This window comes from Lytechinus pictus, unplaced genomic scaffold (assembly GCF_037042905.1).
Source record: "Lytechinus pictus isolate F3 Inbred unplaced genomic scaffold, Lp3.0 scaffold_19, whole genome shotgun sequence".
Taxonomy (NCBI): Eukaryota; Metazoa; Echinodermata; class Echinoidea; order Temnopleuroida; family Toxopneustidae; genus Lytechinus; species Lytechinus pictus.
The window spans coordinates 18,089,487-18,108,290 of NW_026974140.1; the positions used below are offsets into that span (position 1 = coordinate 18,089,487).

The 18,804-nt window shown below is 31.9% G+C and overlaps 1 protein-coding gene across 7 annotated transcripts in view; it reads right to left on the bottom strand.

The window, feature by feature from the left end:
• Nucleotides 1-235: 235 nt before the first annotated feature.
• LOC129260765 (rho GTPase-activating protein 26-like) overlaps nt 236-18,804 on the bottom strand; it is a 99,831-nt gene continuing 81,262 nt past the window's right edge. For 2 of the 7 annotated variants that reach the window (XM_064114480.1, XM_064114478.1), the window contains exons 24-30: nt 16,880-16,933; nt 14,270-14,353; nt 10,951-10,993; nt 9,312-9,380; nt 7,129-7,200; nt 5,758-5,843; nt 236-4,716 (exon numbers count right to left, since the gene is read on the bottom strand). In XM_064114480.1, the coding sequence (XP_063970550.1) occupies nt 4,625-4,716; nt 5,758-5,843; nt 7,129-7,200; nt 9,312-9,380; nt 10,951-10,993; nt 14,270-14,353; nt 16,880-16,933 (500 nt within the window). In that variant the 3' untranslated portion in view covers nt 236-4,624. The remainder of the gene's footprint in view (nt 4,717-5,757; nt 5,844-7,128; nt 7,201-9,311; nt 9,381-10,950; nt 10,994-14,269; nt 14,354-16,879; nt 16,934-18,804) is intronic. The other 5 variants (XM_064114483.1, XM_064114479.1, XM_064114481.1 and 2 more) reach the window with 4 other exon arrangements.

An 18,804-nucleotide genomic window follows, 5' to 3' on the forward strand; every position in this document is an offset into this window, starting at 1 on the left:
GTTTCGGTGGGTCACATACAGGTACTTTACCAAAGATATGAAAGTATTTCAAATAATAATTAAATTTTCAAAATTGGAGCAAACGAGGAGAGATGAAAAGATAGAAAGTTGGTTAAGACTGCCACAAACAAGGGGGCAGTACAAAAGACTTGTTACTGCATATTCCCTTTATGAAATATATTTAGAAGTACACACAAAACAAATGCAAGCCTAAAGAAGCTTTCTAAACTGAAAATTTGTTGATACATTTCAAGTTTTATTGGGGTTAATAGGCTCAATCATCCATCATATCTGTCACAATAATTTGGCAATATATATCATAATAAAAAAGGGATATTATTTTTTTTCTTTAGAATGATTGACAGATAAAATGAAGTGCTCTGTGATATATCTGCTAAGACTAATACATGCAACATAATGAGTAATATACTTAAAAGCTTACAGAGTGATTAAAGCATTTAAGAAAAAAAATATGATTGTGTTAATTATATTTCATCTCAAAACTTAACTGTAAGTATAAAGGCAGAACACGCGCACAAAAAAGGTTAAGATTCCTGATACATAAGTCAGAAGACTTTCTCACAGAAAAAATAGGAAACAATCTCCAATACACCATAAAGCTACGATTTGATTTCAGGAAAGATAAAGAAATCATATAATATATGTTCCTACAAAAATATATCTAATAATTGTATATGTTTCTGATCAAATAATATGATTTTGAATACACGTAGACTTCAGTTAAAGCAAGTTTTTAACATGAATAGTCACTAATGTTACAAATGTCAATAAGACATACAGAATAACAATACAAAGAAACACTCTACAATGAAATAAACACTGCTACATGTACATGTCAGTACCTTTAACTTGATATAAAACAAATGAGTCACTGATCTTGAAATATGAGAAAGATTTATAAACCATGGTTAGATGAGCAACATAATTTAACGTTCACTCTTTAATCAATTCTATAGATTTTATGGTAGGGTTGTACATTTTTATAAAGCTGTGATGTTTTCATGTTCCGTGGGTATACAACTGGAGTATGAAATGTTCAAACCCTTTACTCATATATCTCTGACATACACATGAACTTATAACTTTGGAATTCCACTAAACTTTTATAAAGTTAAGCATAGGTCTTGGTTATTAAGAGAATATTATAATTTTGAATTGCAATCTAATTCAGATATACAAAAATTAGCCATAATATTCAAAGTTTACTGAATATTGGTATTAACTTATTGAGCAGCCCAGGGTATGGGTATGATTATGCCCAAAGTTCTATCATCCAAATTTTACAGAACAATTCTCTACTCCTTCCCCACCAAAAAAGAAATTCTCCCCCTAATCCTTTTCACTTTGTCCCTCAAAAAAATGTCCCCTTTTAAATTGTGTGCCCCCCAAAAAAACTAGATAAACTTGATGAATTCAGGGACCTTAACTCACATGAAATGCCAGGATACTCTATATTTAAAGTATATCCTATTTGAAGGCTAACCCTAATTTTCTGAGTTTTTACTTCACTTATTGAACTACCTGAGCCATCATAGTTTGTGAGCATTACAAGTTTTCATAGGAACTAGAAACAGAGACAAAAAATGATATGAATGATGGTAAATAATTTCAGTCTATGTCTTCATTACAGGGGTGTCGGATATAAATTATTTTATGAATCACCCAGAAATAAAAACCAGGAAAAAAAAAGAAAATATATGAGTTTCATACAACATAACATAAAGCAAATATAAACACTATAAATAAGAACCACATTGTTTAAATTGGTTTGGTATTCATCCTTATTGGATTGTAATTAGATTACATTGTAACAAATTTTACTAACATAAAAGTAATTAATAATCAAGGGAATACAGTGTATAATAGTCCACATAACTGTATACAAAGCAAATCTGTGGAGATTTTAATACCATTGTATAATTCGACTGCAGTATTTTATTTACAACTTCCGAGGAAACAAACTGTAATGTGTGTGAATAATACACCATGAAACCTTCACTCAAGCCAAAGAAATCTCATTTCCTTGGTTTTGTTGAATTTTTAAGGCCTTACAAAATGAGATTTTAAAAAATGTCTGTAATTACATTCAAAGATTAATTTTGCCAGGAACACAAAGTAAGAATTTCCTCAACAATTTTGATTCATTTTCACACTCGATTCATAATGAAGTTTATAATTAATATTATCATAGAGGCGAGTCAAAATAAGTGATATGTATTTGACAAGTGAGGATGGTCTGTACAAACTGAATTGGTCAGTAAATCATGAGGATTTGGCTACACTAATGGACAAAGTATTGTATTTTTAGTTTATAATCTTTACTACACCAAGATTCTGAGTATTATAAAGGGCTATTTTATGTGGCCTTTAGATGAATTTCACCACTCTGTGATCCTCTCCCCCTGAATGAATGACAAAGTCAAGTTTTTTAGAGTCAAATTACAATCTGTAATAGGACAAGATTATTTTTCAAGAAGTAAATAACTCATAGCAAAGATACATATTGTAAAGATATTGTAAGTATGGATTAACTTGGACAGAGATCAAAAGCAAGGTTACAGGTTTAAAAATCATTTGTCTGTTAACTCTGCATGAACTTTGAACTACATAAACATTTAAAAAAAACATCGCATCAAAGCAGACTAACTAAACATATGACTATCAAATGAGCATGTTTGTAAAAAATAAGCTAAAATACCTACGAGGGTCTATATGCATCAAATAAAATCAAAACTTGTAAAAACTCAAGAACTAACTTAGGAAATAGAAGACAAGCGCCCTCTCTCATCGACGATTTATACAAAGACTAGACATGTAACAGTATTACAGTTGGAATGTCACTGATGTGAAAAGCTCATTCAACCTATATTAACCCCTTCAACATGGAGCAAAACAAAGAAAGATAGACGAGGGGGAAGTAGATTCAGTCATCCTTTACAGAATGGCTGCACAATCTCTACACTCTTAGTATATGTACATTTATACAGCTTTGCATATACAGCACTTGTCTTTATAATATTATTAAGATATATTAATTGAATAGCATTGTTTTTTTTATCAAATTACATGTACAACCGTTTGTAAGGTGACAGTGGGGAGCACTATGTAAATCATCCACTCACCAAAAAAAATGTGTCAAAAATTCATCAAACATTTACAGAGAGAAAATGAATCATCACTCACTCATATGTACAATGGTTAATGTAGTGAAACTAACATGCAATCTTGATATTATACAATGCTGATGTGTGTGTGGGTGTCTCTATCTGACCATTCTCTTAATCTCACCTCTCTCATACATTCTCTTTTTCTCTCTCTCCTCTGATTACAAATAGCTGCACACTCACAATTTCTTTATAATTATTACTATTTACAATCTCACTGATGCATATAACAACTGTATCTGAAAATGTTTAAACAGCTGTGATAGAGAATAAAATATATGTACACAATATCATCCATGATATTTTCTTTATCCATAATCTCCCATGATAATAATAGTAAACATAATACATATTATCTGACTTAAAGGCTCAAAGAGTAGAAAATTAATCTCTCATGCCTTTCATAATAATCATTAACATCATAAAATAAATTATCAAAGTCAAAGGCCCAAAGAATAAAACATTTATTTCCTTTATAGGAATGACCTTCCAGCATTGTAAATGGGATCAAATGAAAAATCAAAATAAATCTTTGATTTTGCCAAATACCTACTAATTAGCGGGTATTGTCTTTCACGGTATATTACTGCCCATTTGAAAGCAAGTAATTTGTTTTCACATTGGTCAAATACAAGGTATTTTTGGTTTGCGAGCGAGTCAGAAAGCACCCTATTATGTAATTATCAAATGGGGAGCTCCTTTAATCTTGGAAAATTTGTAATTCATACAACATATTTGCAAAGGTTAGATTTTAAAAACCTGATAAATTTCAGTTGTTCTTTTTTTTTCAACAACAAAGATACACTCGGCAGTAACATTATGCAGATTATTCTGATTGCATCCAGCGATGGCAGTTTAGATATGATGTAATAATGCACGAGTTAAAACATGAACCAGCTTCGCTTTGCAATTCTTACCTTATCAAACTCATCAAGAGTAATCATAGCTAATATTATGAACATTCTTAGAAAAATTCAGAAGATTGAAGATTTTAAAAATTCACTGTCTAATTATTTCCGAGATCAAGTTTGCATTGATATGATTTGCATTGCATTACATTGATATATATTCTGCTGAAACACAACAAAATTAATATCGAATGATTTTTTTTTTCTATAATAGAGCCTAACTTTATGAAATATAATGAAGAATCTGAAACCCCCTATGCAGGTTGCAATTCAATTAACAGAATACGTCTCTGTTCACAAAGTAAAGTATGGGTATTTAAGTCAAAGAAAAAAAAAAAGTTTTAAACCAATTTTGTTTATACACCACGTATCATCTTTCAGTAAGTCCATACTATGTCTTCAGATGTATATAATGCTTGGTGTTTTCACAGCATGTTAGCATCATGCTTCCATTGTCTAGGAGTTCTTTAGGAAGCCCTCTCCCATCTTGGTCTGTTGTGCGCTTGTACAGGGCGAGGGCGGTCTTCAGTGTCACTGCAGCGCTTGGACGTAGTTTTCTGGTACAAGTCCCGTCTTCCCGTTCAGTGTGCCGAGTAACCAACCCCTTTCCTTTGATGAACGTACTATAATGAGATACAAGAATATCATCATTTACATCGAGATTGAGGTAAATTGCCAATTAGTCTACTGCCAATTTGTCCACTTATCACATGGTCAAATTTCATTTAGTCTAATGCCATTCCGTCCATCAACATTTTGTCTTAACAACCATTTGGTCCAATCATGACTTCTCTAATCACCATATCGTCTATGACCATTTCGTCTCATAACCAATTGGTCTAATATCCATTGAATTTTCATTCATTTTGCACAATCAGACCAAATGGTACATGGACTAAGTGGCTATTGGACAAATTGGTTATCAGATGAAATAGTAAGTGGACAAATTGGCAATTAGACCATGTGGATAGTGGACGAACTGATGGTAGACCAATGATAGTAGACGAGTTGGCAATTGGATGAATTGGCATTAGACGACTTGGAAATATCCACTTGATTTGAGGGGCTACAGCCTCTTTGTTATTGAATCAATCTTTTAATTATTGACACATGCTTAGTAAAGATTATTGAAGCTAGCTTGTGTCAAAATTTTGTTTACTTTGACAGAGTGGAATTGGTGTAGTGTGCTTGTAAAGTTTGATCAGTTTCTTTTGGAACCCAGTTTATTTCAGCTCCCGACTGCTTTAAACTTAGTAACTGCTTTCACTAGCTTGTGACTGTCATTTTGCTTGAACTAATATTCATGAAGACACAGAGTAACTTGTAAGGAAAAGCTTTTGATCGTCAGGTAATGAACATGATTTTGATTGCGTCTGCACTAGCTTGACTGATACTATTACCAATAGTTAATGCTACCTACTAGAGACATGATCAAGCTTGTTTTACAATGGAATAGCAGTCAAACTAGTAGGAGGTTTCATTTTCAAATTGGGATACGTAATTTTCAAAGGATTAAAATATTGATAATTAAGGAACAAATAACTAATCTTATATGCCAATTTATAATATTGATAAAATAAACTGCACTGAAAAATTGGGACCTCTTTGTTTTGTATACTAATATATAATTAAAGAAAAGGATAAAATGCTTCCCTTAGGCTTACCATTAACTATGATCTGGTTTGGTTGAAAGGATAGCTCAGACTCATTATCAGCATCACATGCGTATAAAGTCCGCACACATATTCCCCTAAAGAGGGAGGAAAAAAGATGAATGTGATAGGATTAATGTTTAATTCATGGTAAATGTACACATCTCAAAACTGTAACAGGACTGCTTTCCCCTCAAAGAAATATCCTTGTGATACAATTATGACTTAGAAATCCTCCACAGCATAAGTCACTTAAAGGAGAGCATTAATTAATATAATCTAGTAACGAATTGGAAGAGGTCCTTCTCCTACAGTGCCCCGACCCTTTGGAATTCCCTCCCCAGTACTCTCTGATCACAAAATAATCCTGGACTTTTCAAATCCCAACTTAAAACATTTCTCTTTAATGAAGCATTCACATAGACCTTTCCCAATACTTATGCCATATGTAACTGATTAATGTTGATGTTGTTTAAGTGTTATTCTAAGTAATTCCTTATGTTGTATAATTTCATTTCTGTAAAGTGCACTGAGAGTCCTTTCAGGTCTGAAATGCGCTATATAAGAACTGCATTATTATTATTATTATTATTGACATGCATGGATGGGGGTGGCAAAACTTAAGTTACGTTTTCATAAGGCTTTCAGATAAAACAAATGGCATATTAAACATAAATTTACACAGGTTTGTAACTGGAAAACAAAATGATTAATACTGTAATTGGTAAGTATACAAAGTGCTGTGAATAATTGTGTAGGGAGTGGTCAGAAAAACAGGTGGTGTTTTTTATAAAGCTGTTTGTAATTTACTCAAAACTTAACATCAACTGGTGACAATAACTCAGGATCTAAATCAACACCAATGATAATTGGACGTAGACACATATATCATCTAAAAAAAAACTGTCAAAATCGTTTGTTACTTACAAACAGCTTTATTGAATACCCACCAGGGGTCAACAGGTGGGGTCAGCAAGAAACTGTTAGTGGTCAAATTCTTGTTTCATACTAATTTACAATTGAATTCATGTAATATTATGCATGGAATAGGAAGACTTCAGGCATTGTTTCATGAAAGTTGCCACCACTGATTAGTCATCTCTCTCTTTGAGACAGTCATGACAGTTACCATAGCAACACTCAAAGACCACTTCCTCTCAGTAAATCAAAATGTTACTGAAATTGTCCGAGCAACTTGACAGTGGGGGGAACTTCATTAAAACAAAGCACTAGTATCTTTTTTTTTTCATTAATTCAAGGGAAATGTTAGATATATTCAATAAATGATTTGTATTTCCTTTCTGTACCAGACGGTTCTATAGGCATGAGCAATGGCCCCTCCCCTAGAGCATCATGCATGATGAGGATAAGTCAAATACTAACTTCTTTCCAACTGAGTCGTATATAGATTGATCACCGGGTGTTCCCTTGGATGCCAATGGTTCAGTGCTACGTCTGTTAGAGGGCGCCATGTGATAAGCACAGCAAAACAAAAAACAAAATCAAAGGTGAAGTGGTGAGTTTTACTGGTTAGTCTTTCTTACACACACACACACACACACACAAAGCAAATGAAACTAAATCTTCTCCAAAAATAGCATTATTGATGTGTGTTTGGATGAAAGGAAATCTAAGTAATTATTAGTGTAAGCTGATTATAAAAGAGCAGCTATAGCTGATCTATACAATCACTAAACAATGACAATAAAGGGCACAGTTTGGTAAAAGACTATGGCAACTACCATTGTAACAGAATTCAATCACCATCATCAAGGTTTCCATGGTAATTACTATTATGGAAAAGTTACAATAGTTGCTAGCCTTTATGAAATTGGCCCCATACTTCAAAACTGTTTGCATGATAGGGTGCTTCTATTCTAATGAATTTAACAAAATCTTTTTTTCCATGTATTAGTTATGATGTTAGGCAAGCTCTAGATTTTTCAGGAGGTATTTGTTCTGAATACTTTAGTAAACTGATAAACCAAAATAAACAAGGAGAGAAAAATGATAAAGGATTAACTCAAAATTCCAATAAGACAAGAAAATTTCCGTCCCCACAAAGAAAGAGAATATGGACTCAATATGCTGAAAGAAATAATATAAAAACAATTATATTGTTCATAAGAATAAAACCAAATATTGCATATCTTTTTAGTATTATATTGATAAAAATACTAAAGAATATAGATTCAACAATAGGGAAAATCCTTAATTTTATATTTCTTTTGCAAGCATATCTAAACAAATTAAGATCAAGTAAAGTAACAAGTTATATAATTTGGATTAGTATTAGTTGTGATTTGATATGTGAACAATGCAAAAGTATATAATCCATATTGCAAGTATAGAGTTAGAAAAAAGGAGACTCAGATATTATACAAGTACACAACAAAATAGAGACAGGATGAAGAAAATACATTTCTGCCTGAAATCAAACAATATGAAAACTGAAGGAAAAAAACAAAAACTTGAACAATTCAACATTGTTTTCTGTGTGATTTTATTCAAAGAACATAAAACAAACTGAATTCATAACTATTCAATTACTAATAACATAGTCCAAGCAAAACCTATTTCATAAAACGAAGTAGGAATCTATTAAGCCCAGTGCACACTTTGCAATCCGACCAAGACCCAACTTTTCAAACAAATTTTACTTTGCCTTAGATATAAAAGAACAAAACAGTAAGATCAGGGAGTCCAAATCAGCTCCAAATTTCAGCTGATAGCAATATTCTCTGAATTAATTTGAATGGAATCAATTTTGCTTTATTGCTGCAGGAGAGCAAAGCCTGAAATTTTGAGTTTAATAAACCACTATTCAGAACTTTGATTAAGTTTTAACAGGTTGGAATTTTTATATGATATGTTATTTCCTTTTTTCCAATAATGGATTGTGAATAAATCATGTGGTGTGTGCCAGGCTTTACATTTACAAGTTTATAATAGGTAAAGCTAGCCATTGATCTCCTACTAACATAAATGACAGTACATGAATAAGACTGCTGACATTGTTAGTGTAGATCGTACTTTGAGGTGTAAATGTTTTGGTTATAGGTCAAAATGTGTATATACTTGTATACTGACAAAATGTTTTGGCAAGCGTTTTCCCAGCATCATTCACGACAGAGGTAGATATTTTGTGAGTCAATCTCCTATCCTGAACATAAACCTTGAATTGTTTGATATAATCCTACTAAAATAAATCTACTCAGTTTCATCTCATGAAGGAAAAAAATTAATAAATGAAATAAAAAAACCCTGACAATTACCCACAACCAATTGTTGTTGATTTCAATGGTGTCATTTCAATTTAAGGTTGTTCATAAAAGGGTATGGTTAGATTAATGGATTAGATATGCATTTAGAGATGAGAAAATAAAATTATATCAAGCAAATTAAATCTTTTGTTTGTTAAAGGTATATTCTCGTGCATAACTCATAGTAGTTAACTACATGTATGGTTGATGTACATGTAGACACGGGACATGAAAACATTGTAAAACCAAACATGCAAACATAATGTTAGTTATCTTGCTACCGGGCAAGGTGGATTAACGTACTGTGATGATGATGATGCGCTTGAACTAGATGATGAACTCTTAGATCTTATTGGTCCTTCATGATTGTCCCTGTATGGGATTAACCAATACAGATGAGCTTATATAAAGAGAGAGCAGCTTTGCTTGATGCTGGTTAGGCATAAAGCATGTGTGTGATTATAAAGCAGTAGTATAATAGCAGTTGGAGTGAGATGAAGGCATTATGTACCACCAAAATAAACAGTGTCATGTTCTTAATCAATGTGAAGTCTAGCTGAATAACTTAAATCTATGATTTAATATTAACACTATGTGAATTTAGGGCCCTTTCAAGCCATTTACAAAATGTCATTCATTACTAGATAACTGACGGTTGACATTTGACTTTATGCTTAATTGACATGAGCGGTTGCTAAATTATCTGATTACAAGACGAGATTAAGACTAATGTGTAATGGTATACTATTGTAAAGGAGATTAACAGATCATTACTTCAACCAATTGTTCAAATAACACTAACTAATCCACTAAAACAATAGAAAGATGTACAATTTATTTGATTGACTGACAGTCTATTTGGGAGGAAAATGACCAGACGGATGAAGCATTTTATAAAACAAAAATGTCAGTAATTTTCACTGATTTTTATTATAAGATACTGGGAATCCTTGCATCTGATTGGCTGAAAGTAAATTAGTCAGTGAAAATCACTGACAAAATGTTTATGAAACCCTCCCCAGATCGATGCAGAAAGTGACTATGTTGAAGACAATCCTAAAACAGCAATCTCATCTAATTACAATCTATCAGTATCATAATAAAGATACCATTTAGCTACGCATCCAACAAAAAAATATTCATTAATATTTCAGAAAACACATCCTCATTTGTAAACATTACTAGATAAATACAGCATGATGTGTACTTGACTTATGCTAGGAATCTACTCCTTAAAGGACTTGACTGAGGACCAAGATTGAATAAAGTTGAAATCTACCTCTCTCATTCAGTTTCAACTTGTGGTTCCAGCCCATATTAAAAGGAAATCAACTGGCTGGTGGTTGTTAACACAGTGAATAAACTTTAAGTTTCAAACTACGAGTCTTTAAGTTCCTTTTCACAATGGCTAAAACAATAAATGTTTGTGAAACAACAACCTCATACTATGTGAAGAGACTTGCTTTTAGTTGTGTACTGCCCTGTATCATGTGCAGGCGCAGATCCAGAGTTAAAATTTTAAGGGGTGCTACAGGATCCAGGATTTTTAAAGAGGGGTGGCACATTTTACCCATTGGAAATTTGACAAGCCCCCCCTCCCCCCTCCAAAAAAAGGTTTTCACCCACAATGAAGGCCAATAATTCGTCCGCCAAAAAATACACAAGGAAAAAAAGTTTTTCATCTATATTTAAGGTCAATAATATATCCGCATAAAATTAAGGAAAAAACATAAAAAAAAGGTTTTCTTCTATATTTACGGTCAATTTGTCTCTTTGTCTTTTCTTTTTTTGATCCTACTGGGGGGGGGGGGGGTAGCGCACCTTCAGCCCCCCCCCCCCTGGATCCACGCCTGATGTGCACTTGAAGCAACAAGATGTAGACCCTGTAACAAAAGTTATCATGCATGGGTTATTATGATGATAGGCATTTTGGTCTACTTACACTTCATCTGCTCTCGCTAAAGGTGGTCTTGATATCGGTGCCCCTGAAAGGTAAAGAATACACAAGGTTAATCAATCGAGTATGATCTATCAAATTGATGTATCAAATCTCACATTATAATATTTTAATGAATATCAATAATTGCAGAGGATTGATTTTTGTAATGAAACATGTTCATGAGAACTTTGTAATTTTGACGAGTTTGATACTTCTAAATGTAGGCTTCGATATACACATATTACAGAATACACATCGTACACTCAATCACTATCACTCAGTACCAAAATAATATCATTTAATAACTTCCCGTTACAATTTCAATTGTAATCAAAGTTATTTTATTTAGAAGATATTTGATTTTGTTTCATTGGTTTTTAAATCTTATGTTTTAAAGGTGAATATCAGCTAATATCTTTACAGGTGATTATTTTTAGTTGTGCTTAACATTACAATGAATACACATTCGTTAAGATGTAGTGTAATATATTCAAAGTTATTTTCATAATCAACAAAGGACATGAAAGATGAAATGAGAAAGAAAGGACATCTAAGTGCTAAGAAGTGAGGGTGTATATATTATATATATAACAGAAACATAAAGCATTGGTAAAATGTATGTAGACTTTATGAATATATACCCCCTCACCATGTGTGTGAGATAATATTCCAATGGACACTAATGTGCATGCATACATATTAAACAAAAAACCATTTTGTTTAATTGGCAGTATATATAAGAATTTTCCTGAATATACCAGACAAACATATACAGCCAATGAAATAATATCTAAAAGTATGCACTGATGATCCTGATAACAGATGGAATTGTTGAAGAAGTATATTTTAATGATTTCACAAATAACTTCACAAGTAGACAGATACAAATTCACTTTGAGAGATGGAAGATCAATTGAGAGATGACAAAGATGACACAATTTCGGGGTTTTACAAGAAATTTATAATTGCAATCAATTACAAACATCAATTGCAATATATCAAAATTGATGAATTTAACTATAGTAAGTTATTAACTACTTTCTGTTCCAAGAAGCTGATAAGCAATCAATTATAAACTTACAATCAATTATAAGATTTATGACTGATTTTGATTATAAAACTAACTTGCAATCGATTGCACATTTCTTGCAAAACCCCTTTACAGATGTACAAAAATTGATAGTATATATTTCAGGACCATGTATCATGAAATGTAAAGCTCCAACATTTAGCGAGCATAACATTGAAAGATAAAAGCACACAAAATACAACATTACAGAAAATCAATGACACAGTGATATACAGAAGTATCAATGAATAACATTGATGAGAGTTTAACAGCTCCATGAAAGACTAAAATGATAGGGTATTCAGGTCACAATCTCAAGATTCTCGAGTGAAAAGGCAGTCCTGTAGATATCCTTTACAAATCAAATAAGAATATCTATCCAATGAATCCTCTTGAGTTTTAATACATTGTAGAGTATAGGCCTAACTTCATAAAAAGCTTTAAGGTAAGCAGAGGTGCATAGCATTCAAACCCCATTAGGATTCACAACTACTGATGTGGCACGATTTCTACACTTTTTGTTTATGTTAAGACTGAATTCAAATTCATTTCCCTTTCCCTAAAAAAAAAACCTTGTTTATTTGTTTGTAGTTGCCTGACGGATTTTTCCACACGCAGCAAGCTAATGAAATATCCCAGATTTCTACCTTATTTCCTTTTTCCAACTATGTACAACAGCAAACAACTGTGTTGAGTACATCTTGGTTTCAGTGCTCGAAATTTCTTTCAAACGAGAATACAAAGACACCAATTAATTTATTGTATGAGAAGCAAAACTATGTTTAATTTCACATGTGAAAATGTGTCTCAACCAGAGAAAAAATGACCTTTGACATTTCATACCATGCCTTCACCAGTCTGTGCTTCATCTCAGTGTGAATGGTTTGAGGTTGAAATCTCAATTTATTAGTATTTTCATCACCATTTTCATCTACGCATGCTTTCTCCTACAGTCACACCAACGAAACAGACACCAAAACTCAATGGGACTGTTATATCATTGAAAGAGCTTTCACTGAGCGTCGCTGAGTATCGCCAAGCTAGTCAAACATCCTTCATCAAAATGAAAGAAAACATACTAGGTCTTTGACAGAAGTAAAAAAAAAAAGAGAGAGAGAGAGAGAGAAGTGAAATAGAACATCAATTTGTCTGTATTTGAATATTTCTTGGTATGTGAGCTTTATCAAGTTGGAGGATACAATGTCAGACTAAAATAAGTCATCAAACATAATGGATCAGTAGAGTGAACAAACTTTTCAGTGACAAGGCCAACAGACTTCCAGAGAGGAACACAACCTAAGTTTATTCTTTAAAAAGACAAAAGAAGGGGAAAATGTCTATATTTAAGGAAAAGGTAAATGCCTATAGCAGAAACACAGGGAAAATAATAATTGAAAAAAACCCTCTCATATTGATCACAAAAATCATAATTTGAATGTATTTCTTATGATTTAATGAATAAATTGTTTTTGTATAATCCTTTCAAACTTATAATTACTTCAAACAGAAAATAATCACATCTAATATGAATATGACAGTTGATATAACATTATTTTGGCATGGGAGTGAAGGGGGTAATGGTGAAAAAATAGGATGTATAAATCAATATATCACACAGCACAAGACAAATATATGACTGATCACTTTGCTTGAGAGAGTCCACAGGAGTTGACAAAAGCTTGCCCCCAAACTATAGACTGGTAGCAGCTGAGATAATTTACATGTAAATTGTTTGATTTTGTTTGGTGAATGTACGAACAATATTCCTCCCATTTTTGTAAAATTGTAGTCTATTTTCTAGCAAATACAGTTGTAACAAACATAAGAACCTGTAATACTATGGAAAAAACTACGATGTCCATAGTGTACGTGTATGTATGTATAACAATGAGCTAACACAGAATCAACAGAAAATATGCATATAGCAGGAACAAAAAAGAAAAAGAAGTACAGTGAACTGAAATGTCCAGGAATGACTTCCATGGCCTAAAGGCTTCCTTCAATCACATTTTGCATGATGCCCACAACTTCACATAAAATATTATCTTGTTAAAGTGAATAGGTTGAAAGAAAAAGCTGTGTGCATGGCATGCAAAATCAAGACACAAGAAGAAAACCAAAGTTGTAATATATACAAATGTTCATCAAACAAGGTGTATACATAATGACAAGATATCAAGGAAAATAATCTATATCTAGGTGGAGCCAGTGATATACATAGCAAGGAGACGGGTGTGTCGTCTCCATGGTTACCTGTTCTTGGGAGGTCAGAGGGTGATCGGAAGGTTCTTAGGGGGCTAGGCCGGTCCTCTTCCAAACTTTGGGGAGGGCTTTTGCCTGATTCATCATCAGAAGTGTTATAAGATTAAGTTGGAAAAAAAAACATTTGAATAAAGCAGGATGAACTAAAAAAATTCCTAATAAACCATGAAGCATAGACACCCAAAGTCTTGAAAGTTCTAATATCATTCAACAAATCTAGAATGTCATCTGAATCATCATGTTCGTTTTCATTTCAAAATGTTTAACAATAAAAAATCAAATTAGCAACATGTCATGTTCTCAAATGTAGCATGGATCATCGATCGCAATCAAGTTTGGTGGACTTGGTGTAATAAATATGAGATACATGTATGTATGTCAACTTTTTTAAATAAATCCCCAATAGAGAGATAGGCATCAACAAATAAATTTTCAAATAAGTTCCCAATCTATGATCAATTTCTTGGGCAGTATCATCATGTTATCGCTGTCCTATCCATGTGTGAATTTATTGCAGAAGTTTGATGGTTCAATAAAATCTTCATGTACATATATTGATCAAAAAGTTAATTATTAATGTTTATGTTCTGTGTTCGTAAGTAAAGGCAATTATATCTGACAGAAAAATAATTAAACATTTTCATTCAGCATACTTATTTATGCAATGGTTAATTAAATTATATTTTGACAATATATTTAGTAGCTTTTGCCAAAATATTTACTTTACTATCCATCATACTAAAAAATACTAATCAGAGTTAAAAGAAAATCACAAACAAATTCTACAATTTTACAAGAAAAAAAAAACTATCACGTAACTGCTGTGTATGTCATAAAAAGAAGCAAAAATATATTGCTACAAAACATACTAATATTACTTTTAAATATCAACTACTAGTAACACAAAGTCTAAACAACTAAGCGTGATGTGTACATAATTCACTCAAAAGAATAAAGAAATAAAAAAGAGGAATTAAAAATATAAAAAATTACACAAATAAAGTAACACTAACTACCTTTAGATACTTCTTTCTTATCAATTAATTTGTATGATACACTTTCACATTCTTTGGAGATGTATATTGGTAAGTGTAGTATATTTTCTTTGAATAAAATTAGTGAACGAGTTAAAATGTGATAATACTTCTTAGGTTATAATTCATGTGACTAAAAATATGAAACAAAAAACTCTGAGAGGCTTGGAAAGTACTTTTAATCATAATATTTGTCAGCAACATTTAATCCATTCTAGCTATTTTGATATGTCATATTGTTCCCACAATCCTTTTCAAAAGAAAAATTGGTATTAAATACATTTTCATCACCAAAATCTTTAGTTTTTCTTTATACTTTTTCTCTCCTCTTTCAGAAAGTGTTTAAGGTATCTATTGGATTAATATACACAAAACTTGTTTCCATTTTTTTTAGAATGAAAGTTATAATCCATTTTATTTAGCAATGATGAAAAATAAAACTAAAAATAGTTTCTTTGGTTTGTTTTACTTTTCTCCTTTTATATTCATCGTTTTATTTACAATTCTGCTTTGTGTTTAAGGTAATTCCTGGACTAATATACATAGATGACACTAGAAATACAAAAAAAAAAATTTGGGAAAAGGATGAAATAAAAATAACATTTCAGGAAGACACACACATAAAAATCAATTTAAAAATAAGTTATAGCATAAGAGCTAAAAAAAAAAAAACATAAGAGCTAAAAACAAATGTGAAAACCTAAACAAGGTATGACTGGTGATCTTATCATTTAAAAGAAAGGCAGCCTGCCATTGAGGAATTCCAGGGTACGTAAAATATAAAATAAAATCAAGGAGTATTCATATTTTTTGTTTGATTATGCTGAATTAGTAGCGGTTGACAAGTGATCAAATTGAAGCAGTCTTTTGCATATATAGATGCAATGATGATATTCAGTTTGAAATGACAAAATGAATTTCATCTCAGCTGTACATCACATTTTCCTTTTCCACAAATACTTTGCATTTATTTACTTAATAAAAAATAACTATAAAGGTCCCTTGGATAGGACCATAATCAACAAGTCTTCTGCTTTCTTCCCAACAGGCTCTCTTAGCAGTCAGGTAAACTACTAATTAACTCGGAAGGAAAATAAACTGTTGAAAAAATATCTGAATAAACTCAGTAAGAAGTATGATGATGATTTGAAATCTGTTTTGTATTGTATTGTTTACAGAACATAGGTTGAAACTGAACAATAGTTTGCTATGTGATAAATCTAATATCACTGAATTTATTTTGTCATATCTGAGGTGCTCAAGAAACAGCCCAATCCCACCCCTAGTATACATCTGCTTTGATGGAAGCACTAAACAGTCACAGGTGAAAATAAATTCAGACAAAAAAGATATAGGAAATAAAAAACATAGATTTGCTAGGGAAGAGTAAAACAAAGAAATAGAGCACATGACTGTGATAATCAAATCATAAAATAAAAATAAAACCAGACTAAATCCAATGCTAGCAGATAGACAGAGGGAGAAAAGCATTGTACATCCATATCTTTTAGAAGGAAGCATATATATATACATGCAGTTTGGTACGACATCAAACAGTGAGATTTACCATGGTATGTGTGATACTTAGGATATTTCCTCATTTGTATTGATCTCCAAAATACTTTAAGAGATGGTGGGGAGAAGATGATGCAATGTTAGTATGGATCAGACAAACTTTTATCATTTAGTACATTCATAAGTTATGTGATGAGAATTAATAGTTTAGATACGAATGGGGTTTGATAGGTGATTCATCTAGTCTAGTAGTTGCTAGGGGATGATTGACATTCTCTTCAGTTGATGATCATGTTGATTAGACATCAAGAAAATCATAATTACATGATTTAATGGCTGGGGGTGGTGGGGATGAACGTCAATGTAATGGAATTTTTTAATGATCTTGAAGATGATGATGAAGGTGATAGATGTTATTGATGATACTGAAGGTGATAGATGATGATGATGTTATTGATGATGATCAAGGTGATAGATGATGATGATGTTATTGATAATGATCAAGGTGATAGATGATGATGATGAATGTGATAATGATGACAAGAGTAGTGCTGGTGTTGATGATGATGGTGGTGAAGATGACGACGATGATGATGATGATGATGATGATGATAAGTATCTGTTCTAAAAACTCTTAAATTATTTTCTTTATTCATCAATATTAAAGATAAAATATTGTAAAGTAATATACAATTCAATCAGATGAACGGACAGGTGTGATAAGGTTGAAGGTTAACAAAATTAAATAGAAGATATTCAGTTCAACAATGAAAAAAAGATGATGATGAGGGATTATACATGATAGTCAAAGGGAGTGAAATGAAAGAGATAATGGCAAGAAAAAGTGAAAGGTACTGGGTGTTGCAAGTAACTATTTCCAATTAGCTGCAAATTCAGGTGCAAATTTACAAGTGATAGACCAATTGTAACTAAAGCAATCAAAAATGAAGTTGTTAATGTAAGAAGCACACCATTTATCAATTGCAAGTTTGCAATTAACTGCAAAAACTTAATGATTGATTTGGAGACCTAAAATTGATTTGCAATTGATAGGAAATTTCTTGCAACACCCTAATTAGATCACCAAACAAAGTCAGGGCATGTGTTATCAATGTTATGGTAATGACAATAATCAGATATAGAGATGCTTACAGAAAATAAGGGGAAATAACATGAAATTAAATATTTACCAATAATGTTTGTTAATACAATAAATGAAGAAGGATTCTGAGGGATATAGGGATTGTTAGTTACAATTCGGAATGATGTGATCACGCATTGAATACATTCTAGTATTGAGGCAGATAGTGCCCTTTTAAACATCACACTTCAGTACACAAAGTGATTCTTGCTTTATAAAGCATTAATCTAATCGTAAGGGTCAAAATATTATGAAAATAAAAGTGATTTCATACATCCATTTCAGAATTGTAAGAAAAAATGTCCAAACATGTGACAGAGACTCTAGTGGATCAGACATCATCATTCAATCTTATACTATTTGTTCTGATTTCCATTTTTATATTGAAAAAAAAGTTTCCAGGTAACATTAGGATATTACAATTTACTGAAAAGGAAAAGTCTGAAAAACAAGCCTGACATTTTTGCCCAACTGATGATAAATATTTAAAATGTATTCCTTATTTCTATTGCACATTACTCATCCCTTTCACTCATTTGATATGTAGCAATATAATAAAAAAATATTCAGTGATACAATTCCCTATGCAACTAAGAACAGATTCCTTTAAAAGTTAGACCACATGGATCAACTCTTCATATACAGACAATTAGGAAGACATACTTTAAAGTTTCTTTACTGAAACCTACATAGCATGGCAGACAAGATTCTTGCTAAACCTGAATGACACTATTTCACCCCTCCCTATAAACAAACCCCCTTGATATATCATTCCAATTATAAACAGGTGTTCCATAAAGCTGTTCGTACAGAACTGCACAACTTAAAGATTGTGT